Source organism: Macaca thibetana, chromosome 15 (genome assembly GCF_024542745.1).
Source record: "Macaca thibetana thibetana isolate TM-01 chromosome 15, ASM2454274v1, whole genome shotgun sequence".
Lineage (NCBI taxonomy): Eukaryota > Metazoa > Chordata > Mammalia > Primates > Cercopithecidae > Macaca > Macaca thibetana.
The window spans coordinates 109,342,962-109,368,060 of NC_065592.1; the positions used below are offsets into that span (position 1 = coordinate 109,342,962).

The 25,099-nt window shown below is 50.3% G+C and overlaps 1 protein-coding gene and 1 long non-coding RNA gene across 4 annotated transcripts in view; one reads left to right on the forward strand and one right to left on the reverse strand.

The window, feature by feature from the left end:
• PTCH1 (patched 1) overlaps positions 1–25,099 on the forward strand; it is a 69,472-nt gene that overhangs the window by 31,977 nt on the left and 12,396 nt on the right. For both annotated transcript variants that reach the window (XM_050761980.1, XM_050761981.1), the window contains exons 10-19: positions 193–348; positions 1,029–1,127; positions 1,721–1,846; positions 10,469–10,587; positions 11,231–11,633; positions 12,985–13,294; positions 18,379–18,521; positions 20,576–20,759; positions 22,064–22,344; positions 23,858–23,995. In XM_050761980.1, coding sequence (XP_050617937.1) covers positions 193–348; positions 1,029–1,127; positions 1,721–1,846; positions 10,469–10,587; positions 11,231–11,633; positions 12,985–13,294; positions 18,379–18,521; positions 20,576–20,759; positions 22,064–22,344; positions 23,858–23,995 — 1,959 coding nt within the window. The remainder of the gene's footprint in view (positions 1–192; positions 349–1,028; positions 1,128–1,720; positions 1,847–10,468; positions 10,588–11,230; positions 11,634–12,984; positions 13,295–18,378; positions 18,522–20,575; positions 20,760–22,063; positions 22,345–23,857; positions 23,996–25,099) is intronic.
• LOC126937989 (uncharacterized) lies at positions 8,473–9,783 on the reverse strand. 2 transcript variants are annotated; one of them, XR_007719921.1, is made up of 3 exons: positions 9,712–9,783; positions 8,909–8,968; positions 8,473–8,596 (listed from the first exon to the last, which is right to left on the reverse strand). It is a non-coding gene; the product is annotated as an uncharacterized LOC126937989 (long non-coding RNA). The 2 variants fall into 2 exon arrangements; XR_007719922.1 differs by lacking the exon at positions 8,909–8,968 and adding an exon at positions 9,251–9,310.

A 25,099-nucleotide genomic window follows, 5' to 3' on the forward strand; every position in this document is an offset into this window, starting at 1 on the left:
GTTTCCCATTTGCCGTTGGCCTACCTTTGACTCCTATCATTTTATGTGACGTCCTTGATGTAAAGTTTTGTTGTTGTTGGATTTCGTAGGTTCTGCCTTTTGATTTGGGGTGATGGGTGGGGGGAAACATTAGAATCACGACACATTCTAATGTCCGGCTTCTGTTCTGTGCCCCCATTGTTCTGCTTGCAGCTCGCCTATGCCTGTCTAACCATGCTGCGCTGGGACTGCTCCAAGTCCCAGGGTGCCGTGGGGCTGGCTGGCGTCCTGCTGGTTGCACTGTCAGTGGCTGCAGGACTGGGCCTGTGCTCATTGATCGGAATTTCCTTTAACGCTGCAACAACTCAGGTACTAAAGGAGCCATTCATCCGCTGTCCGTTGACAAACGCCCCGGTCCCCCAGGCTCGGCCCAGCCAGCCTTCTGTGTGTCCTTCTCACCGGAAGGGTCTTGCAGCCTTTTCCACTAGGATGCTACTGGCCTCAGGGAGATGCTGTCTCTTGATGCTGTCCGCCCTGAGGGCAGTGGGTGGGAAGTCTGTTGGGCTTACTGGTTCGTAGAGACGCTTTGCGGATAGGAATGTATGTCATTGACCAGGGTTGTGGCTCTCCAACTCTGATGGGCATTGGCATGGCTTGCAGGGCTTGTGAAAGCTCAGATTGCCAGGCCCCACCCCCGGGGTTTCTCGGTAAGTCTGGGGCTGGGGCTGAGAATGTGTACTTCAGGGCAGTTCCCAGTGATGCTGGTCCATGGACCACACTCTGCGAATCGTTGCTTAAATGAGTTAGATTCCTTCTCATGTACTAGCCTAAAAAAATGATAGTACACAGACCTTCAAAGTAAAAACGTGCAAGCTCTTCTGTGAGCTAAACTGCTAGGCTTTGGGATGTCGGGTGAATTCTTCACCATGAGGTCACGAAGCTCTGCTTTGGGAGCTGTCAGGCGCTGGTGGCAGTGTCCTAACTAGCTTTAGAATCCTCTGAATTGGATCTCACGTGTCTAATGCCAGCATCCTCTGTTTTTGTGGTAGGTTTTGCCATTTCTTGCTCTTGGTGTTGGTGTGGATGATGTTTTTCTTCTGGCCCACGCCTTCAGTGAAACCGGACAGAATAAAAGAATCCCTTTTGAGGTAACGCAAAAGCAAAAGACGAGAGCTTTGGGGACATAGCAGCTTCCCCTATTTCTATTTGTCCTTTAATTTTCCTCAGTCTGGCCCAGTAAAGATTTCAGTCCCATGTCAGATGATGTGCCACTGGCTGCCAGGCAATGAAATCAGCCGGAAGACCCTCCAGACATGTATTTGCTATGAGACGTCCCAAGAGCTGCATTTGGGGTGCCTTTGGGAATACGGGTGTTTATTTTAGTGTGACACTTTACCCCCAGCTGCCATACCTTTCCAGAGCCTGCTTTTGCTTCTCTGGAGATGTCGGTCACTTAGCCATCACCTCGCTCCACTCCCTTTTAAAATTATACTTAAGCGTTAAGTCATTATCTTGCAGCTTTCTGCTCTGGATGGTAATAACCATGAGGAATTCATGACTCTGTAGATAGTACTGGATAATGCTGGTGTTAGGGGGCAAGGCAGGTGGCTCTTTCTCTTCCCCTAATGCCAGCATGATAAGCTACAGTTGTGTTACTCTGCCACGTATCTGCTCACACAGTCTGTGCTCCAAGGGGACCCTGTCCAGTGCAGCTCTCAGCGCTGTGGTTTCTTATTCCCAGGACAGGACCGGGGAGTGCCTGAAGCGCACAGGAGCCAGCGTGGCCCTCACGTCCATCAGCAACGTCACAGCCTTCTTCATGGCCGCGTTAATCCCGATTCCCGCTCTGCGGGCGTTCTCCCTCCAGGTGAGCTTCTGGTGATGAAGGCTACGGTGATCCTGAGCGGGGCACTGACTTCCAGCATCCCATGTCTGCGGTCTCTGCTAAGGCACTTCAGTTACTTATGAAGTGAAATAGAAATGTCTGTGTTTGAGGCTCTGTTTAACTGGGTGGATGCTTCTTTAAGCTTATAACCCTGACACTCCCTCCAAAAAACTCAGCACTTCTGGAGTTTTTCTTTCCTTCCTATCACTGTGAAGCCCAGATGCCTGTTGCCTATAGAGTGGCCCTGTCCTTTATACGTGGCTTTTGGGGCTACTCTGTGTTGCCCTCTGGGGTCACCAGTGCTGCAGCCAGCTTCTGGGCCATGCCCTGCTTTCAAACACCACTCCCAGTACCTGTGCTTACCCCCTCTCCCGCTGCCCACCTCATCCCAAACAGGCCACCTTTTCTTTTGCTTTTGCCAAAGCAGCCCCAACCCAAGACAGTTTTAAGCTGAGGTTGCATGTCAGATGGCACTGCAGGACCACAGACTGGCCAGGCTGCCGTGGAGAATTTCCTGCAGGGTGCTCCTCGGCGGGCCCTTGCTTTCCACCTCCCTTTCCTAAGTTGGCCCCCACAGTCTCTTCTGTCCCCTCTTCTCTTTCCTTTTGGTCCCCTGCTCCCCTCTCAGGCTGCCCAAGCAGATTCACAGTCCCTCGCACTTCCCATGCGGAGCACGTGGGCCCCTCAGGACTTGTCCTCTCCGTCCAGACCAGGCTGTCACCTCCAGAGGCCGTCAGGATATTTTCTAATCAGAGACTCGGCTTCTGTGAATTGGAAGCACGGACAGTTCCCTGGGATGGGGATAGAGCTGTAGTCCTGTGCCTGGAGTAAATTACTGACATTGCCCTTGAGCTACTTGAAACGCATAGGAACCCTAAAATGAGTTACTACGGCTGATAGAGCAGAGGCTTCACCAGCTTGTGCCATGGTCTTCTGGAGCCCAGAGTGGCCTGGAGTTTTGATGTCTCAAGATGTTATTGGGGTTTTGTGAATTAATTTCAAATTTTAAAACCTCGATTGTTTCCCCTTTCTTCTCTGTGAAGATATGATATATAATTCTCAAGCTGGCCAGGTTTTTAAAGGAAACGACATCTGTGTCACTTTTTAGCCTGCTGTTACGATGCCCAGTGCACTCACACAGCTTTACGCTACTCACCAAGAGCTCTTGCAGATGCGAGCAGGAAGAGAAATTGACCAGTCATGCATCTGGTTTCTGTTTATATTTTGTCAATATGTTTAGCTCTTTCCTACTCTTTTACGTTTGTCTTATACGATGAACCAATCAATCACGTATTTGAATGTCATTTCGCTAGATACCAAGAGGCCTGGGCAACTACTGATCCTACTGGGTTTGGGAATCGAGGCATCCTTAGTCTTTAGTGTGAGGCACAGTTGGATAAAAGATTCTATGCCAATGGCCATAACCACCAGCCCCGAAAGAAACACAAAAAGAAAAGAAAACAGAGTTTATTTGTATTATAAATCTACATAGAAGTAAAAATAGTGAATCAATGAATAATGTTCAGATCTGACGCTCGAACCAAAGCACAGGACAAGGAAACTCTGATTGCTCAGTGGCATGAAAGGTGAGCCAGACTCGCAGCGCAGCTGAAGTTGTAGAATGCCTTTGTGCGCAGGCGTGTGTCTGCTCAGCACCCTGTGGTACCCCAGTCTCATTTCATGTGCAGCAGGTGCTGGTATTGAGAAACTGTTCTAGAGTCTTTCAGTCGTGGGACCCTGTCTCCCCATTCTCTCTCCTCTCCCCTTCTTTTCTGCTTGCCTTTTTGCTCACTGTCTTTCTGTACCTGCTCACACTCCTTCTTTTCTTCTTTTCTCTCTCATTCTCTCCTCTGCTCTCTCAGTACATACTGATGGCTCATCGAGGCCGACTGTCCTTTAACGACACCCTATGGTGTGGTGGTCTGAAACGCTACATGAGGTTTCCTTAGGAGGAGTAGCCTTGTAGAAAATCCAGTGCGTTAAGTTCTCCCAAGGTAAGCACCTTACAGAGACGAAAATGAGTACTGTTGGTTTTGTGTTTCTCTTTCAAACCACCGCAGTATCACTGTAGAAAATTGCAACTATAGTTTCCAAGAGTCCTCATCTTATTAAAGAATGCCTCCCCGTGACACTCGTTCATTCTCTGTCAAAAAAAAAAAAAGATTGCTGGGCACGGTGACTCATACCTGTAATCCCAGCACTTTGAGAGGCCAAGGCAGGCGGATCACCTGAGGTCGGATTTCAAGACCTCCCTGACCAACATGGAGAAACCCCGTCTCTACTGAAAATAAAAAATTAGCTGGGCATGGTGGTGCATGCCTGTAATCCCAGCTACTTGGAAGGCTGAGGCAGGAGAATTGCTTGAATCCAGGAGGCGGAGGTTGCAGTGAGCCAAGATCGTGCCATTGCACTCCAGCCTGGGTGACAGAGCAAGACTCCGTCTCAAAAAAAAAAAAGAAAGAAAATGCAAGGAAGAGAGCGAGCTTGCAGTGGTATTTGCAGTGGCCATCAGAAGATTTTCCCTGGTTCTGTTTTAAATGTATTGACCCTCAAATTTAGGCATTATGTAGCTTCTCTTTCTGTTGGTGAACAGTATCAGGTTTGACTCTGGGTGTTCAGTTGTGTTTATATTTGCAAGATGCCACAAATTAAACTTCAAAAGGGAGTGACTCAAGGTGGTTCTGTCCAATAGTAAACCTGCGTTACCTTCAGAATTTTCCATATAAAACTCCAATTTTGTAGACTGACCAAATAATTAGATATTTTTTTCCACAAAGAAACTGTCTTAAACCTCATCAGCCTTTATCTATCTGCCTAAATGCCACCTCTACACCAGGAATCACTGGCACCAGCTGTAATTCTTTGTAATTAACTAGGGCTTGCTGGTAGCCCAGTAGTGTTTATTCTTCAATGAAAACTCGCAGAACAGAACCCCTTGTTGTTCTATCTGGTCTAGGAGGGTTCGACTGGAACCTTCTCTGCACGTGTCCCAGCCTTAGCTGCTTTGAGGGGATGGGCCATTTCCTATGAGCACAATAACTAGAATTGATTCACAGTTACAATATCACCCCCATCATCTCCTCTGGTTTACTTACACTCTCTTGCCTTTGCTACAACCCTTTTTGCTTTCTGAGCAGCCCTTGCTGGTTATTTTACTATTTTGGTGTCCATCTGGGAACCTGGCGTTGAGAAAATACTCCCCCACATGTAGTAGGTTATGAGAAAGTCAGTTAGATGGGACGCCGCTTGGGGTTCTTCTCTCATCCCTTAACTTCCGTCACGGACACGGAGCAAGGTGCCCAGCAGCAGGCTTCTCTGACCGATGAGGCCTGGTAGCCGAGAAGCTGCCCAACCTCTGTGGTGGTGGGTGTGGCTGGCGGGTGCCCATCCCTGCGCCCGTGGGGCTCCCTGTGTCACAAACCTCTGCTCTCCTCATCCTCATGAACACCTGTCCAAACTGGGATGCCCAGGGTCTCTTCTCTACATTCCACTCCTCAATTCTAAACATGACTGATTGTAAAAGCTAAAAGGATTCGGGCCCCAGGATTACATGCTCCTGGAAGATCTCCGTTAGAATCCTACCTGTTCTTGCCATCTCCTGCTGTCTCACGGTCATGGATCCTAACCCCGTCCACAGACATCCTCTCAGTAAGGGACCAGATCTCACAAAACTGGTTCTCAGCTGGGCCGGGGGCTTTGATCTGATTTACTGGATAACCTCAGGCAGGTGACTTGACTGCACTTGGGGGACGTTATCAGGTAATACTGTCAACAGCAGCGAGCACCCCCTGCTTGCTGTGAATCAGGCATGAATGACCTGATCTTCATAGCGTCTCCTTTCTCTTCCCCAAAGTGAATCTCAAACCCCAGCCGTACTGAGGTGCCTGAGCCAGGTGTCTCCTCTTGCACAGTCTGTGTTTTCTTCACAGGGAGCACCTACCATTCCCCTGCTCCTGACTGACCTCTTTTTCTTTTCTTTTCTTTTTCTTTTTTTGTTTTTATTTTTTATTTTTTTGAGGTGGAGCCTCACTCTTGTTGCCCAGGCTGGAGTGCAGTGGTGCGATCTCGACTCACCACAACCTCCACCTCCTGGGTTCAAGCGATTCTTCTGCCTCAGCTGCCCGAGTAACTGGGATTTTAGGCACGCGCCACCACGCCTGGCTAACTTTGTATTTTTAGTAGAGATGGGGGTTTCTCCATGTTGGTCAGGCTGGTCTCAAACTCCAACCTCAAGTGATCCTCCTGCCTTGACCTCCCAAAGTGCTGGGATTAGAGGCGTGAGCCACCGTGCCCGGCCCTCTTTATCATCCTCTAAACCCTGCTGAGGCCTCTCCCAGAAAGCCTGCCTTGACTGATCACCCCTACACCCCACTGAGCTGTTCTGCAGCCTGGCACCTGCCTTTATGAGGCCATCCATCATTTGGGATTGTCATTTGCATATAGGTCTTGCTCTGTGAGAATTGAGAGTAGGATTTTTCTTATCTTTGTGTCTTCAGCACCCAGCACAGTACTGGATTTTTCTTTTTAAAAGATCTCTCTCTCAGGTGAATTCTCCTGTCACAGTGGTGATGAGCTTATTTGTGTAGGCCTATCCGACTGGTCTTACATACATGAGAGTGGTAAGCTAACACGCTTCATATTTTTCAATTGATGAAGGATTTTCAAGATAGACCAAGAAGAAAGAGGTTAGGTCGTTTTTAGAAGACTCTTGACAGGGAATTAATTATTAGGAGACATCTCTCCAGAACTCAGGCTTGCTGGTTTACGTTGGGCATAAACTCACAATTCCCATCCAAAGCCCTTTGTGGGAGTTCTCCTTCAATTGTGTTAGGTGCCAGTTACAGCCAGGTTTTCTTTCCTTACCCTAGGACATTTATCAATTTGAGGTTTGTGAACTAAGCAGTTCTTTTGAGAAGCCTCGTTTTTTATTTTTTTTTATTTTTTTTTTTTTTTTTTTTTTTTTTTTGAGACAGAGTCTCGCTCTATCACCCAGGCTGGAGTGCGGTGGTGCAATCTTGGCTCACTGCAACATCTACCTCCCAGGTTCAAGTGATTCTCCTGCCTCAGCCCCCCGACTAGCTGGGACTACAGGCGCCCGCCACCACGCTCAGCTAATTTTTGTGTGTGTGTTTTAGTAGAGACGGGGTTTCACCATGTTAGCGGGGATGGTCTCGATCTCCTGACCTCATGATCCACCCGCCTCGGCCTCCCAAAGTGTTGGGATAACAGGCGTGAGCCACCGTGCCTGGCCTCGTTTTTTATTTTCAAAGCCATGTCTGTCAATGTCCTGGCTCCTCAGCGTCGCCCGTGCATTTCTCTGTGGTGCCCCCTCTGCCGTGCCCTTCCAAGCTAGGTCGACTTTCCACTGGTCTCTGTTGGCTTCCTCTATTAACAGCCCAATTTTGTAATATTTACTAGGTCAGCAGGAGATTTGCCAACACACTGCAGAATCTAGCCCTGTGTTTATTCTAGGTTATAGAGTGACTTTTGAATCTTTCTGCCTACTATAATCACACACAGGAATTTCTTTCTGCTTAACTCTCCTTGGCCTTCTCTGTTTCTTGCTCTCACACCCCACTGGCTACTCCAGAGGCTGTTTGGAATTTGCCTATGAAAACCTCAGGGGACACGTGCGAAATGGTATTTCCTGTTTTAAAGGGGGACATTTTGATATACTCGATCCACTTTATATAAAAATGTTTAACTGTAAAATCAGGGTCGCGTGACCTCTTGGAAGCATTCTGGAAGGGAAATGCTTCTGTTTGTTTTACATTCTGTCTGGAGCGTGCTCTCTGTTCCGCCTTTGTGGATTCGGTTTGGTTAGGTTACCGCAACACGTTAGTAGTTTAGTTCCCAGGTGTGCCTTTCCGGTTCATGGAATTATTAGAGATAGAAAGGCCCAGAAATAGTCAAGACTATGCTTGTCACATCGACTCTTGATGATGTAGCAAAAGAACCTCTTAACATCTGTCATAGTTTCAAACACGTCAAGAGGAAAGGGAAAGAAAAATACTGTTTAAAAGCATCTTTATTTTCGAAGCGGTCCTCTGATTGGGCGGAGGCGTATTGGTGACCTCTGATTGGGCGGACGGGTATTGGTGACCTCTGATTGGGCGGAGGGGTATTGGTGACCTCTGATTGGGCGGAGGGGTATTGGTGACCTCTGATTGGGCAGAGGGGTATTGGTGACCTCTGATTGGGCGGAGGGGTATTGGTGACCTCTGATTGGGCGGAGGGGTATTGGTGCCCTCTGATTGGGCGGAGGGGTGTTGGTGACCTCTGATTGGGCGGCGGGGTGTTGGTGACCTCTGGGCGGCGGGGTATTGGTGACCTCTGACTGGGCGGAGGCGTGTTGGTGACCCCTGACTGGGCGGGGGCGTGTTGGTGACCCCTGACTGGGCGGGGGCGTGTTGGTGACCTCTGAGTGGGCGGGGGCGTGTTGGTGACCTCTGAGTGGGCGGGGGGTGTGTTGGTGACCTCTGGGCGGAGGCCGCGTGTTTGTGACCTCTGGGCGGAGGCCGCGTGTTGGTGACCTCTGAGTGGGCGGAGGCGTGTTGGTGACCTCTGACTGGGCGGGGGCGTGTTGGTGACCTCTGGGCGCGGGCGTGTTGGTGACCTCTGATTGGGCGGGGGCGTGTTGGTGACCTCTGACTGGGCGGAGGGGTACTGGTGACCCCTGACTGGGCGGAGGCGTGTTGGTGACCCCTGACTGGGCGGGGGCGTGTTGGTGACCTCTGGGCGGGGGCGTGTTGGTGACCCCTGACTGGGCGGGGGCGTGTTGGTGACCTCTGAGTGGGCGGGGGCGTGTTGGTGACCTCTGGGCGGAGGCCGCGTGTTTGTGACCTCTGGGCGGAGGCCGCGTGTTGGTGACCTCTGAGTGGGCGGAGGCGTGTTGGTGACCTCTGGGCGGGGGCGTGTTGGTGACCTCTGACTGGGCGGGGGCGTGTTGGTGACCTCTGACTGGGCGGGGGCGTGTTGGTGACCTCTGACTGGGCGGAGGGGTGTTGGTGACCTCTGACTGGGCGGAGGCCGCGTGTTGGTGACCTCTGGGCGGAGGCCGCGTGTTGGTGACCTCTGATTGGGCAGAGGCCGCGTGTTGGTGACCTCTGAGTGGGCGGAGGCGTGTTGGTGACCTCTGATTGGGCGGAGGCGTGTTGGTGACCTCTGAGTGGGCGGAGGCGTGTTGGTGACCTCTGATTGGGCGGAGGGGTATTGGTGACCTCTGGGCGGAGGCGTGTTGGTGACCTCTGAGTGGGCGGAGGCGTGTTGGTGACCTCTGGGTGGAGGCGTGTTGGTGACCTCTGATTGGGCGGAGGCGTGTTGGTGACCTCTGAGTGGGCGGAGGGGTGTTGGTGATCTCTGACTGGGCGGAGGCGTGTTGGTGACCTCTGGGCGGAGGCCGCGTGTTGGTGACCTCTGATTGGGCAGAGGCCGCGTGTTGGTGACCTCTGAGTGGGCGGGGGCGTGTTGGTGACCTCTGGGCGGGGGTGTGTTGGTGACCTCTGATTGGGCGGGGGCGTGTTGGTGATCTCTGACTGGGCGGGGGTGTGTTGGTGACCTCTGAGTGGGCGGAGGCGTGTTGGTGACCTCTGAGTGGGCGGAGGCGTGTTGGTGACATCTGGGCGGGGGTGTGTTGGTGACCTCTGAGTGGGCAGAGGCCGCGTGTTGGTGACCTCTGATTGGGCGGAGGCGTGTTGGTGACCTCTGAGTGGGCGGAGGGGTATTGGTGATCTCTGACTGGGCGGAGGCGTGTTGGTGACCTCTGACTGGGTGGAGGCGTGTTGGTGACCTCTGAGTGGGCGGAGGCGTGTTGGTGACCTCTGAGTGGGCGGAGGCGTGTTGGTGACCCCTGACTGGGCGGGGGCGTGTTGGTGACCTCTGAGTGGGCGGAGGCGTGTTGGTGACCCCTGACTGGGCGGGCGCATGTTGGTGACCTCTGATTGGGCGGGGGCGTTTTGTGACCTCTGACTGGGCGGGGGTGTGTTGGTGATCTCTGATTGGGCGGGGGTGTGTTGGTGATCTCTGATTGGGCGGGGGCGTGTTGGTGACCTCTGGGCGGGGGTGTGTTGGTGACCTCTGATTGGGCGGGGGCGTGTTGGTGACCTCTGGGCGGGGGTGTGTTGGTGACCTCTGATTGGGCGGAGGCGTGTTGGTGACCTCTGATTGGGCGGGGGCGTGTTGGTGACCTCTGGGCGGGGGTGTGTTGGTGACCTCTGATTGGGCGGAGGCGTGTTGGTGACCTCTGATTGGGCGGGGGCGTGTTGGTGACCTCTGGGCGGGGGTGTGTTGGTGACCTCTGATTGGGCGGAGGCGTGTTGGTGATCTCTGATTGGGCGGGGGCGTGTTGGTGACCTCTGGGCGGGGGTGTGTTGGTGACCTCTGATTGGGCGGGGGCGTGTTGGTGACCTCTGATTGGGCGGGGGCGTGTTGGTGATCTCTGACTGGGCGGAGGCGTGTTGGTGACCTCTGATTGGGCGGGGGCGTGTTGGTGACCTCTGGGCGGGGGTGTGTTGGTGACCTCTGATTGGGCGGAGGCCGCGTGTTGGTGACCTCTGAGTGGGCGGAGGCGTGTTGGTGACCTCTGAATTTCTTCCCTGTTCCCAGGCGGCGGTAGTAGTGGTGTTCAATTTTGCCATGGTTCTGCTCATCTTTCCTGCCATTCTCAGCATGGATTTATATCGACGCGAGGACAGGAGACTGGATATTTTCTGCTGTTTTACAAGGTACGTTTTCAGACCGCTGTGGCCTTTTGGTTGGGTGCAGAATTGTGCAGTGAGAGAACTCTTTCAGCCTGTGGACTTAGGCATGTGGGTGACAGGGTTTGTGCTGGCGCGGAGGATACAGGGGAGAGATTGGACAGAGGCTGCCTCCCTAGGGGGGCATCAGAGTCTCCTGGGCTTCCTTCTCCCCTGCCCCAGCTGAACAGTCTCACAGCCCTCGGGATGCTGGTACCGATGACCCCTTTGCCCATCATGAACTGATGTTGCCAATTGTGGGAGCGCTTCATATCTCCGCGTTAGAGCAGAACAAGATTGAAAACCACCCTCTAGAAGATGTGTAGTCCTTTGGTGGTGGTTTGATTTTGTTTGGAATTATGCTTTGAAGGATTCGTCATGATGGAACTTGCTTTTGGAAGGCAAATTTAGGATCAGTTCTCCACGTGGCCTCCTCAGACTGACTTTTATCTAGTTCACCAGGCAATGATGTTATCAGCCAGGCCATGTTTCTGGAGCTCAGCAGTGTAACGTTTCTCTTCCCAAGTCAGGGCTGTGTAAAATGGGTTCCCCGTCCGCAGTGAAAATGGCAGAATGAAAGCACCGTTACTCTCTTTGAGCATAACATTGCATCGTGCTTCCCTCCTTTCAGCCCCTGCGTCAGCAGAGTGATTCAGGTTGAACCTCAGGCCTACACCGACACGCGCGATAATACCCGCTACAGCCCCCCACCCCCCTACAGCAGCCACAGCTTTGCCCATGAAACGCAGATTACCATGCAGTCCACTGTCCAGCTCCGCACGGAGTACGACCCCCACACACACGTGTACTACACCACCGCCGAGCCGCGCTCCGAGATCTCCGTGCAGCCCGTCACCGTGACGCAGGACACCCTCAGCTGCCAGAGCCCGGAGAGCACCAGCTCCACAAGGGACCTGCTCTCCCAGTTCTCCGACTCCAGCCTCCACTGCCTGGAGCCCCCCTGTACCAAGTGGACGCTCTCATCTTTTGCTGAGAAGCACTATGCTCCTTTCCTCTTGAAACCAAAAGCCAAGGTAATCTGCCACAACTTAAGACTCTTCCTGTCTTCAAAAAAATAACAGAACCTTTGGAGCTCATCAGATTGCTTCTACTTTTCTTCTTTTTCCTTAAAAAAATTCATATAAGTATGATATATTTCAGTCCTCCAAAAGTCAACGCTTTTAGAGCATAGGGCCATTTTAATGAGGTTATCTTCCGTGGGAGTGAACCACCATGCAGCGAATCTTTTTATGAATGAGGTTGTTTAAAAATGTGATTATTGCCAGGTGCGGTGGCTCATGCCTGTTATCCCAGCGCTTTGGGAGGCTGAGGTGGGAGGATTGCTTGAGCCAGGAGTTCGAGAATAGCCTTGGGCAACAAAGGACGACCCTGTCTTTACAAAATATTTTAAAAATTAGCCAGGGACAGATGTGGCTCACGCCCCTAATCCCAGCATTCTCGGAGGCCAAGGCCAGCGGATTGCTTGAACCCAGGAGTTCGAGACCAGCCCAGGCAACGTGGTGAAACTCCATCTCTACAAAAAATTGCCAGGGCATGGTGCTGTGCCTATAGTCCCAGCTGCTTAGGAGGCTGAGGTGGGAAGATCACTGAGCCCGGGGATTCAAGGCTACAGTGAACCCTGATGGCACCACTTCATTCCAGCCTGGGTGAGAGAGTAAGACCCTGTCTCAAAAGAGAGAGAGAAAAAAAAAAAGGCATGGTGCTGTGTACCTGTAGTCCTAGCTACTTGGGCAGCTGAGACAGGAGGATCACTTGAGCCCAGGAGTTGGAGGCAACAGTGAACCCTGATCATGCCACTGCACTCCATCCTGGGAAACAGAGTGAGATCCCAACTCAGATAAATAACAAAACAAGGCTGGGCGTGGTGGCTCACGCCTGCAATCCCAGCATTTTGGGAGGCCGAGGCAGGTGGATCACCTGAGGTCAGGAGTTCAAGACCAGCCTGGCCAACATGGTGAATCCACGTCTCTACTAAAAATACAAAAAAAAAATAGGCAGGCATGGTAGTGCACACCTGTAATCTCAGCTACTCAGGAGGCTGAGGCACGAGAATTGCTTGAACCTGGGAGGTGGAGGTTACAGTGAGCCGAGATGGCACCACTGCACTCTAGCCTGGGCAACACAGGACTCTATCTCTCTCACACACACACACACACACACACACAAATATATATATATATATGAATAACAAAAATGCGATTACTGTGATTTTATACTTTTTCTATGGGAGAACAACCCCTACAAGCTAGATCAGGTCAAGTGTGGTGGTGCAAACAAGGTATTAACTAGACAGCTTCTCTTTGTCCAGGCAGAGTCAGTGGTGCTCCCTGGGATCTGTCTGACCTTGTACCTCTTCTGTTCCAGGTGGTGGTGATCTTCCTTTTTCTGGGCTTGCTGGGGGTCAGCCTTTATGGGACTACCCGAGTGAGAGACGGGCTGGACCTTACGGACATTGTACCTCGGGAAACCAGAGAATATGACTTTATTGCTGCACAGTTCAAATACTTTTCTTTCTACAACATGTATATAGTCACCCAGAAAGCAGACTACCCGAATATCCAGCACTTACTTTACGACCTTCACAGGAGTTTCAGTAACGTGAAGTACGTCATGTTGGAAGAAAACAAACAGCTTCCCAAAATGTGGCTGCACTACTTCAGAGACTGGCTTCAAGGTGAGGCCGTGGGAGGGCTTTCGTCCTTTTGCTCTTTTGCATGTTCAGCTTCAACAGGTTCCTTTGTCCTGATTATGAAAGTGTTAGATTAGAATGTAACACTGACGTGTTTCATGGACTTGTAAGAGTTGCTCAAGAGTCTTACCTGGACTGTTTCTGCAGCAGCCTCCCAGCTCTGGGTTTTCCCTGTAAAATGATGCAGATAATTCAGACGAGCTTCTGTGGGAAGGTACAGATGCACGTTAGGAAAAGGGGAGCATGTAACAGGTGGAGCTGAGGCTTCTGGTGCTTTCCTCTTGGATAGATGGTGGCTAGTTTGGTGACCACATGAAATCAAAGTGTGGCTGGGATTTCCAGACTGATTGCCAAATTATAGCTTACTGTACCAGGAGATGCTAGATAAGTAGTGGACATAGTCTTAAACTCTGTATTTTGACCGTCCTTTAAGAAGTTATTTGTCTATTTCTAATTGACTTTGTTTTTAGAGCAGTTTCAGGTTTTCAGGAAAATTGAGCAGAAGGTGCCGAGATGGCCCATGTCCTCCTTCCTCACCCATACACAGCCCCCCACTATAAACGTCCTGCAGCAGGGGCTGCATTTGTTACAGTTGACGAACCTGCACACTGTTACCCAGGCTCCATACTTTACGGCTGGGTTCATTTTGACCATTTCGTGATTTGGTACATGAAGTAAAGTTATAAATGTTTAATCACATTTCACACTATTTTATAAATAATCAAATTCTGCTTTAAAATGCCCTTCTTCGTGGGGTGCAGTGGCTCACACCTGTAAATCCCAGCACTTTGGGATGCCAAGGTGGGCAGATCACCTGAGGTCAGGAGTTCGAGACCAGCCCGGCCAACATGGTGAAACCCCATCTCTACTAAAAATACAAAAATTAGCTGGGCGTGGTGGTGGGTGCCTGTAATCCCAGCTGCTCAGGAGACTGAGGCAGGAGAATCACTTGAACCTGGGAGGTGGAGGTTGCAGTGAGCCTAGATTGCACCATTGCACTCCAGCCTGGGCGACAAGAGCAAGACTCCATCTCAAAAAATAAATAAATAATAAAGTGCCTTTATTGGTTTCTTTGCTCTTAGAAATGTTTCTAGGAAATATTCATCAGCTGGAGGGGAAAAAAAAGTCTAAATTTTCTCCTGACCAACTGCATAGAAATGTATGCAGTGATTCCAAGAACATCTGTTCATTTATTCTGCGTTGACACATGCAAAGCCAAGTAGAGAATCAGGATAATTATCCACCCAATTCAAGCAAAAACGCTTTTACTGGAGTACCAAATCATTATGGCCCCCAACATTTTTTGGCTTAGATTAATCCAAATGATTGTCTTAATTTCCCACTTAATTAGGCTTGTTTAAACACAGATGTAAGTGCCTTTTTTGGTCTGAAGTCAATACACTTGTATGTAAAGACTCGGCAGCCAGTTTCCCTGAGAGTTTGCCGGAAATGGTCAACAACTTGAGGTTGGTGGAGGTTCCATACAGCTAGCTTCTGGCCTTGACTTGTGTTTACCAGAACTTTCTGCCTACATGTATACCCAGTTTGACTTTCCTTTTGGAGGAAGGTAAAGAGAACATGCCATGATTATTATCTATTAACAGCCTCCTGAGACAAACGTGAATTTGTTCCAAGCTTTATTTTTCACATTTAGTTTAGAAAGCAATGGTTTTCGGGATAATGAGTTAAAAGAGAGACAGTGGAGAGAGTCCCTGCTTTTCATTTTCCCTGCATTGACCAAAGACATGCAAATAACTTGCCACAGATAACAAAGAGATCTGCTGTGCCCTGCCAGTCTCTGAGCAGAGGAGGGTTACTGTAGAGGGTATTTCAGTGTCTTTGGCCACTGCTCTGGAGGCTCAGTGTGGCATGCTAGGCAAGGATTGGGAAGGGGGTAAAGGGGGATTGTCTTAAGGCCGTGCAGGGGGTTAACCTTTTTATAGAGCATTGTAGATCATCTCTATACATTTCTTCCTTTATAGATGTAAAGCAGCTGGACTTGAGATTTCTTTTTTAAGGTGCATTGGAATCATGTTTTGATTGCTATGTGAACGGCATACACCTAGACCAAGTGAGATCCATTGCTGCTGAGCAGTCAGGGTCCCAGGCAGCCCTGGGACTCCATGACTGACTCTTACAGGGTCCACTAGAGCACTCAACACAGAATGACCAGACCCGGGAGCCCTTTGCTGCCTACACGTTCTTCAGGCCTGTTGAGTGGTTGATGTGGTCTTTGAACATTTTCTCCAAGGAAACAATTAGCCTTGAGTCAGCTTTCCTTGCTAACATTTTTGTGTGGTTTTTAAATGGGGGGAGCCTCATTGGTTTTTAATGGAATTCCCGTTAAAACCATGTTATCTCATTGGTCTTTATCAACATTCCAAAAGTTTATCTTTGATTTGTTTTACTCCTAAAACTATATAATGGTTAATTTCAAAACTGTCCTACATGTCACATCTTAAAACACATGCAAACAAGGCGGAGTCAGATCAAAATCATGCCTCAAATCTTGTGCAAATGTGTTCCTTTTTATTTCACACTGGATTATGCAAACAAAATTGTGATTAACATTTTACTTCTGGGGTTCCATAGCTGAAGGAAAATGGGCAATCGGGGTTACTCCTTTAGGCCAGAACTTTACACCAGAAAATAATTACTAGCACAAGGTATTCATAAGGGGAGAACTTCTAGCTGACATGTTAAGATTTGCTGTAAAATAAGTAAAATGTCACAGTTTTCTAGAGTGTGCGTGCGTTAGAATATGAAGCACTGGATAAGGGGCAGTGGAAACCCAACCTTATCCCTTGTTTTGTGTCCAGGGTCGTACCTTGTACATGTGCTTAGGCCAGCCCATTGTTACTTGAGCTTTTTGGTGATTCATCAGAAAATACTATAGTAATGGGGAAAGAACTTAACTGTTCCATAAAGTCGATCACTGTTTCGTATTCATCTTTGAACCCCTGGTAGAGTGAATGGCACCTAAGGGACCAGCAGTGTAGATTCTGAGTTGAATCCAGTTTCCAACAAGGCTGACTTCCCCAAATAGGTTCTTTCTTCCTTTGTTTCACCCTCGGGTGTCCCAGAAGTCTTTGTGTGTGAATATCGTAAAACCGCCCTCAGATTTTGGGGACCCTGTTTGCCACCAGATGTTGTTGATGCTGGAGTTGAATCTGCTTGTCTTACTCCTGCCTTTGACACATCTTTGGGTACCACAGTGTGTCCCGGCACTGTAGGCCAGTGAGTGGCTCCGTCTGCCTCTGCTGACTTGCTGCCTGGGTTTGAGCTCCGTCCAACGCTCACCTGCTGCGTGGCCTTCTCCAGGCTCCCCTCTCCAAGCCTCAGTTCCTCCATGTGTGAAGCCGGAGTGACTAACTGTAACGGGGCTGTCCCTTGGTTGCTGTGATGCCCAGCGCTGCCCCACACTCACCAAGCATGAGCCTGTCTTCAGGATTAGCCGGTTAAGGGAGAGGGGCTTAAAGCCCAGGACGCGCCGTGACATCATGAAAACTGTTACGGCGAGGAAAACAGATGAGGTCTCCCTTTTTGAGGGGAAAGGAGGAGCAGTAATTTTTCTTCTCCTGTTCACTTTTTTTCAAAAGCAGGAAGAAAGGGCTTTCAGTAATAACATAACATCTGCTCGGTGCTGTGTGTGTGCATGCCTCCCTATGAAAACCGTGTGTCTGAGAGGTACGCGGCCCACCCGGTGGTCTCCTGTCCCGTCTCCCCTCCACGCTCAACCCGACATGGCCTCCTTTCGTTACTGTCATCCCCAAATTGTTCCTCTAGCCAGTCGTGTCAGAAGGAGGGTTTCACTTCTCAGAGAGACGGAAGGGGGCCTGTGCTCCCCCTCCTCCCCCCACTTCAGACCCCAAGAGCTTAACCATTCTGAGCACTAACGCAACCAGATTTTTTTTTGAAGCCTTTGAAGTCATCCAAGGCATGTCCTGAAATGAAATAAACCCTTCTCCCTTCTTACTAGCCGTGTCCAACCCATACATGTACAGCTTGTTCAAAAGCTGTGGTTTCCTGAGCTGCTGGGGTTGGGAGTTCTACTTGGGAGGTGGCTGGGAGGGGCAGGGGTGGGTGAGGGGGTGGGGGTGTCCCGGAGGGCGTGCGCACCAGCCAGCGCTCAGACCCTAAGGCCGGGTCACCGGGGCCCTGTTTTCTCTTCCAACATGCTTATCTCTTTACAGCTGCAGCCAAACCGTCAGGTCTGTAATGATGGTTTTGATTACCGAGGCCAAGCGCAGCTGTGTGTGGTGGACTGGCGGGCTCGCCCATCCCCCAGGCCCAGAAAGCTCTTTCCTCCCCTCCCCGGCTTGTGGTTTGTCATCTGTTCTCACAGAGCCTCCTTGTATTGGCCTGTGGCTTCCTGTTCTCAATCGGATCCAAATTTACCCTGTGAGGTATTTCCCTGCACGCACATGAGCGCCTTCCCTTCCTTCTCCACCCCCTCTCCCGGGGAAGGGTGGCAGAGAGGAAGAGAGCAGTCGAGAGTGAATAGGTGTTGGCTGTGATCTTTACACAACCTGGCAGCGGATCCCACAGCTTGTGTTAGCTCTACAAGTCGAACAGATGGAACAAATTGACAGAATCGTGTTCGCTCACCCTGGGCTCCAGAAGCAGCTGAGCTGCTGTTTGAAGTTGGGAGTTGGAGGATGCTTTTCCCCTCCGCGTGGAATTTCTGGGTGTGCTGAAGAACCCGTGACTTAGCACCCCGAGTGGCACGAAGCGGGGAACGACCCTGGTGGGGATCTTTCCGCCGCGCTCCTGCCGCCGTTTGTAATTGTCACGGGGCGAAAGGAGGAGAGCGGTTTTCCTTAAGGTAAAATAGGAGTGTGTGTTTCACAGAAACAGATCATCTCCTTCCCCGTTTTCAGCAGTGGCTGCGGTTCATTCATGAAAGTCCAGTGCTGTCAGTCAAAGTGGATGAGGAACAGAGGGCGCGTTTCTGCCGGGCGCCTGAGAGCCCCTGCCCTGCTCGCTCTCCTCGCCTCCCTCTGCTCCGCCCGTCCCGCTGTCCTTCCGGCTGCGAGTTATAACGCGTCACAATCGTTTGCCGTTTCTAGGACTTCAGGATGCATTTGACAGTGACTGGGAAACCGGGAAAATCATGCCGAACAATTACAAGAACGGATCAGACGATGGAGTCCTTGCCTACAAACTCCTGGTGCAAACCGGCAGCCGCGATAAGCCCATCGACATCAGCCAGGTACCGCAGCTGCTGCGCACCCAGGGCGCGTGCCCTGGTGGAGGCCGCTTCACAGCGTGTGACCCCACCCTGTGCTCTCTGGAGACCTGAGGCACCGGGAGCTGGTAGAAGGAACACTGGGTCACTCCGCTTCACCTCCTCCCACCAGCGGATTGCGTGACCTCAGGCCAGCCAGGGCGCCTCGCTTTCCTCATCTGTCAAATGGGGCAGGCGTGTTCCTGCCGCCAGAGCAGTGGTCAGAACGAAGTGCAGCCGAGAGAGTGCAGGCTCTTTCCAGTGTTGGAAGTGCAGCAGCGTGCGGTCCTTTCAGTTCCAGGACTCGGTACCATGTTGGCCTTCATGGTATTCAGGCTTGGAAAGATGGGTTTCTTGGGTAGCGGTCATTTGGATGAGCAGAATTTGGGGTAGGTGGGTGGGTTAGGAGATTGGAGAGGTGATAGCAGGATAGGAGGGTTTGTTAAATTTGAGATCTCTGGGTGGCCCTGGCCCCAGGAGTAGACAGATCGCTCTGTGATGAGTGAAGCAAACAGAAACGTGCACCCTTGGAATCTGAGTGGCCGCGCCATTCCGCTCACTCTTTGCGGTAATAACTGTGTCTGTTTGGGAATCATACTCTCCACCTGTGTCTGCATCTTCTTCCTGCCGTTTGGTTTCCAGCATACCCCTTTTGGTTCCGCGAGTATGTTCAGGAGTGTGTCTGGACTCTTCCCGTTGCCCGGGGCCCGGGCTAGGGCTGCTTCAGCTTCCTCAGAGCCTCTTCCCTCGGCTCTTTGTAGCTTGCTTGCTTCACCTTCAGGCAGAAAACCGTCATACTAATGATCTTCTCAGCAGCTCTGTTTATCGTCTCCTCTTTTTTGCTGGCGTTCAAGGTGACAGATTTACAAAGTACATTGTTCAGAGTTGTTAGGGAGCGTGAAACTCCGAGCTCACAGCAGCAGGCAGCAGACCGTCACGTTTCCCAAGGATGCGGGCAGAGGAGTCTGCCTCAGAGACACCAGGGAGGTGCCCAGGCAGCGGGGCTGGGCGAGGGACCAGGGACACTGTGGGACAAATGGGATTGGGCCGGGCCCCCAGATATCATCTCCTCCTCCTGGGAGGGAGAAAGGCGTGCCTCATGCACGGAGGCCACGGGCTGCACTGTGTGATTCCGGGGATGTGTTGAGGACGTACAGTTGTTACATATCCTGTGGATTAATTGAATCCAGATTCCCGAAGTCCATTTCTCTCACTCTCTCCCTGCTCCTTTTTCCTTCACTCCTTCTCTGGGAGCTGCTGTCACTGGTGTTTTTCATTTCGTTTTAAAAAGACCCAAAGTGAGGAACGAGGCCCGAATCTAAAATAAACAGGAAACAGAACTTTTCTATGTGTATAAAATATACATACACATACCGAGTCCCACAGAGCTCCCCACCTCAGCCCACAAGCCCTCCTGCAGAGGGAGCACATTTGGCCACGCAGACGACGCGGCCTGCCGAGTCCAGCGACCTCCGGGAACGAGATCGCCCCACGAGGCTGAGGGTGTACACTCGTCCCTTGCACTTTCTGGCACTGGGCATTTTTTGAATCCACAGGTCATAGGAGGCTAGTGTTAGCAAAATTTATACAGATGTTGTTTTATTTTTATAGCTCTCCTCCATTTACTGGGTGGCATTTCCTTCAGTGTTAACAACAGAGGTTAACTGCTCACAGGCGTGCATGGGGGTTCTTGCCAGGTTTCTCCCCCTTCCCCTCCTATAAATATGTTTCTCCAGATTGTTCATTCTCTGCCTTGGCTGCAGACGGTCTTTTAGCGTTCAGATTTAATTGGTTCAGCCAATTCCTGGGCCATCTGCAGAACTGTGTTTGTTATAAACACGCCAATGATTGCATCCTCTGATAAGTGCACATTGAAAGAAATCAAAGGTGTTCTGATGGGATTTTCGACACTTTCAACAGTGGGCATTCTATCCTTTGTTGTGATGCTGGTGCGAAGCTCGGCTTCTGTGCTCTCAAGGCAGAAGTGTGTTTACCCCCAACCCCATTCTCAAAGGCCTCTGTTCTTCCCGTTTTTGTAGTTGACTAAACAGCGTCTGGTGGACGCAGATGGCATCATTAATCCCAGCGCTTTCTACATCTACCTGACGGCTTGGGTCAGCAATGACCCTGTCGCGTACGCTGCCTCCCAGGCCAACATCCGGCCGCACCGACCGGAATGGGTCCACGACAAAGCCGACTACATGCCTGAGACAAGGCTGAGAAGTAAGTAGTGTTTTATCGGGGGCGCTGGGAGCCGACAGAGGTGCCTTCCCTGCTTCTCCAAACTCACCACAGCCTTCGTCCGTTGACACTACCCAGGGTTCAAAAGTGTAAACAGAACAATCAATTTCTTCTCGTTTAAAACTCCGGGAGACAGACAAGGATGTGTAATGGGATACAGCCCCACACTCTATCACGTTGGGAAGTAAGCGTCTCGTCTCCGTGCGTAGCTTCAATGCTAAGACGCTCATTAGGCACTGCTCTCGCATGCCAGCTGTTCCCTGTGAACACCGGGGACGCCTCCAGGTTGAGTGTTATTTTACTATTGCAGAGTTTTATCGCTGAGGATTATATGTTTATCTTCACTTTGTCAACTCTGGTGTTGAAGGGATTTTTGGCACATCGGGTCATTCCTATAAGCCACCAAGCACCTGCACTCTGTCAAAGCTGTTTAAACCAGAGCGGAGAAGTCTGTATACAACAGTGTCCTCTTCCTTTCACCTCTCAGCCCAGAGTTTGAAAGGTGGTTCTGTGTGGATTTCATTTGCGTTTCTGGTGGAGATATTAGTAGCGTATGCTTTGGATACTGGGCCAAGGGAGGATGTGAGAGAGAAGACGGGTCCCCTTGCAAACATGGCTGGAGACTCAGCGAGTAGTGCTTCCCGGGATCTAAACCCCAGAGCCCTGTGGCAGGCAGCCAAGGCTTGTCTTAATGAAAATTTATAGTTGAGATTATAATAGGGCAAATCATGTTTAGCAAGTCAACTGAATGACCCCAGAGGGTCTGGAACACACAACGGCAGTAACTAAATGCTTGTTGTGTAAGGATTTCTTCCCCTGTTGCTGAAGACTTAGCATTGCATTAGAAAAGAAGCATACAAGGTTTAAGTTTGTTCAGTCACTAAAAGGATAAGTTAAGCATTTTTCTCAGGAAAGCAGGACTCTCGAGTTATTTTGCTCTTGGAGGTGATTGAATCAAACTGCGTGAACTTGGTATTTTCATGTGTGTCAAGAGAACAAAAAATGTTCCCAGAATGTAAGCCTGGAGTTTTTAGACCCCTCAGAAAGAATGACTGCTGGAAGATTAAAATTGAATGTTAAAAAATACACAGATCACAGAGTTAAACGTTTTTAAACCAAATGGGAAGATCGTAAAGGCCTGGAGGCTGTGATCAGCATTGTTTGTCCTTTGTGTCATGTAGAAGAGCAGTCAGTAAGCTTTCATGCAAAGTTCTTCTCTCTTTCCATTGAAACTGTGATGCTCCTCTCCCCTGGGCTGCTCCCAACCTGTGCCCTTCTCTGTCCAGTCCCGGCAGCAGAGCCCATCGAGTATGCCCAGTTCCCTTTCTACCTCAACGGCTTGCGGGACACCTCAGACTTTGTGGAGGCGATTGAAAAAGTCAGGACCATCTGCAGCAACTACACGAGCCTGGGGCTGTCCAGTTACCCCAACGGCTACCCCTTCCTCTTCTGGGAGCAGTACATCGGCCTCCGCCACTGGCTGCTGCTGTTCATCAGCGTGGTGCTGGCCTGCACGTTCCTCGTGTGCGCCGTCTTCCTTCTGAACCCCTGGACGGCCGGGATCATTGTGAGTGTATTATAAGGGGCTTTGTGGGAGTCAGATTCCTTTCAGCATAGCTCTTTGCAGCCGGGAAGTTAGGTTTGTGTCTGGGCCTCTGGAGGAGGGTACAGCTTGCATCATCCGTAATATGTTTATTCTACTAGAGGTGGTGAGGGCCATGGTTAAGGTGGAACCTCTAATGGCCTCATTCTTAGGTCCTCTCCCCCGTAGCTTGAAGATTTTTGTGGAAAGATAGGGGACTTTTTAAAGCACACTTTCCATCACAACTCTGAGCATGTATTAAATCAAAACACTCAAAGCCTAGCTCATTTTTTCTTTAATTGAAAAGTGTCATTCTGTGACCTCATCCAGGCCTAATAATAACATAGCAGGTTCTTCTACATTTAACATGGGGGGACAATCAGAGAAGTTAGGACAGTGACATATGGAGAAAATGATTTTGTGTGTTTTAAGTCCTGGGGGAAAATGATAAACTAATATTACGAGCCTGTTTTTTGGCATCCCTTCTCCAAAATACTCTCAGATTTGACGTAAGTTTCATGTAAAGTCCAATAAAACCGTGGCAGTGTTTAAATTCTGTGAACTGTGGTGTAGCCTTTAAAATGCCAAAATTATAAAAACAGAGGCCAGATTTTGTGTCTGCACCCTGAGTCTGTGCAGCAGGTACGTTAAAAGGTAAATGTTTAGTCTGTGAGAGTTTTCATGGCACTTAGCAATTGATGTTGTCCATCTTTCATCATTCCTTCCCCTCCCTCCACCGCTGCCCACCGCCCACCCCCCACCCCCAGAAAAGAAAGTTCATTTTTCTCCTTCTCTTCCATCTGGGTAACTTGTTGTTTATTTGTATCTTCTCCCCTTTGGACCAAGAAACCCCAAATCTAACTCACAGATTTCATTTCCATTTCCCCATAAATTTTTACAAGGAAGATGAAAGGCAAGAAGCTTTTCCTTGGATTTGGCAATTGGCTCAGTCCACCCCAGCTGTCCCCAGCTCTTCAAAGTGCAGGGGTCCTGTAACCTGACACGCGTCAGCTGACGGCGACCTCCCCGCTTACCTGGCCCCAGATCGTCTTCACTTACCCTGCAGGTTCGCCCCCAAAAGCAAAACTCCTTTGACCTGCAAGAACTTGTATTCACCTCGTCCCATCCGCTTTCTTTAGAACGGAGAGTGAGGCAACCAAATACTTAATGATGGGTTCACGGATGGTTTCTGACGGCTGAGACCCAAGAGAAGGAGAGATGGATCTTGTTGTAATCTAGGTGACATTCGTAGCTGAGTGGTGCTTGTGTAATTCCTCGTGGATTGCTGCGGTGGAGTCGTTCTGTATGTTTTTTGCTGTCTCCCTTCAAAGCAGGAAGATGAATTAGGCAGTAAAGGTGGTGTCCAGAGTTAAAGCAAGTCAGTCCGTTCATTGTTTTGATCTGAACCGAGGACACCTTAGCCCTCTGGCGGCCTCCCTTGTGGGCAGCCCCGGAGGGTGACCTGCCCGCCCACTGACCACTGTGTGCCCCACTCCAGGTGATGGTCCTGGCACTGATGACGGTCGAGCTCTTTGGCATGATGGGCCTCATCGGAATCAAGCTCAGCGCCGTGCCCGTGGTCATCCTGATCGCGTCTGTTGGCATAGGAGTGGAGTTCACCGTTCACGTTGCTTTGGTATGGGAGACGTTTGAAGCAGAAACTTTGTGAAAAACAACGGCTCTGTTTGTTTCCAAGTGGGAACCTTGGCATTCTCCCTGTGCATGGCAGCGAAGAGGCCTCCGGGCACAGGGGCCCCCTAGGAGAGTCTGTGAGGTTTCTGGATTCCTTTCCCTCGAGGGAGGCTGAGGAGAGGGGTGCGGAAGGTACATGGCAGTGGGCCCTGTCAGCCGTAGGCAGTGCAGGGTTGGTGTGTGGGAGTGGGCCTGGAAGGGCCGTGCTCACCTGCCGTTGTCTGTCGTTATACCCCCATGATTCCTGACATTGTGACGTTTGTTCGTAAGGCAGATGATGCAGTGAGTGTGTGGGTGGGCATACACAGAGTTTTAAAAACAACAGGAACAGTGGGGATAAAATGAGACCATGCTCACAGGCTTGGGGATGGCATCATTGAGGGTGAGGTGAGCTGGCAGCCAAGGAAGTACCCTCGGGCTTAGGAGTGGAGGCTCCATTGTTCAGCCCTGGGGAACTGGCTCTTCTCCCTAAGCCCACCCAGCTCCTCAGACCTCCCAGCCTCTGCATTCACGACAGCAGAAAGTAAGAGAACCAGTGTTGCTTTCAACAGACATTTTTTCCCCTCTCTTTTTCTATGCCTTGCCCTGTGAATGCTTTGTTGGAGGTAATTAAACTTCAGAAGGAATCTTTAGCCCAAGAGATAAATCTGTCGTATACTTTTATGAAAGAATTATCCAAAACCTCACAACTGTGTAAATTATGTTCCATCTGCAGATTAGAGCCTAAGAATTTGGGGTTATCAGTAGGCATTCAATAAATAAATGCGTTCACCTATTAAATACCGAGGTGCGAAATACCCTAGCTAGGGAGCCAGCGCTGGGCTTGGACCGAGTCACTTCCGCCATTGCTTTTGCAGTCTCCAGCGTGGGTTCCCTTTGGGCTCCGCACACGGCACATGCATGTCTCCACACAGGCCGTAGCCTTGTGCCTTCTGCAGTCTCTCCAGGGCTATTGTGATATAATTGAGAGATTGTAAACTTTTGTGTTTTGGAAGGAACACTTTGTTGAAGTTATCCCATTTTTTTACAGTGTATCATAAAAAGCCAA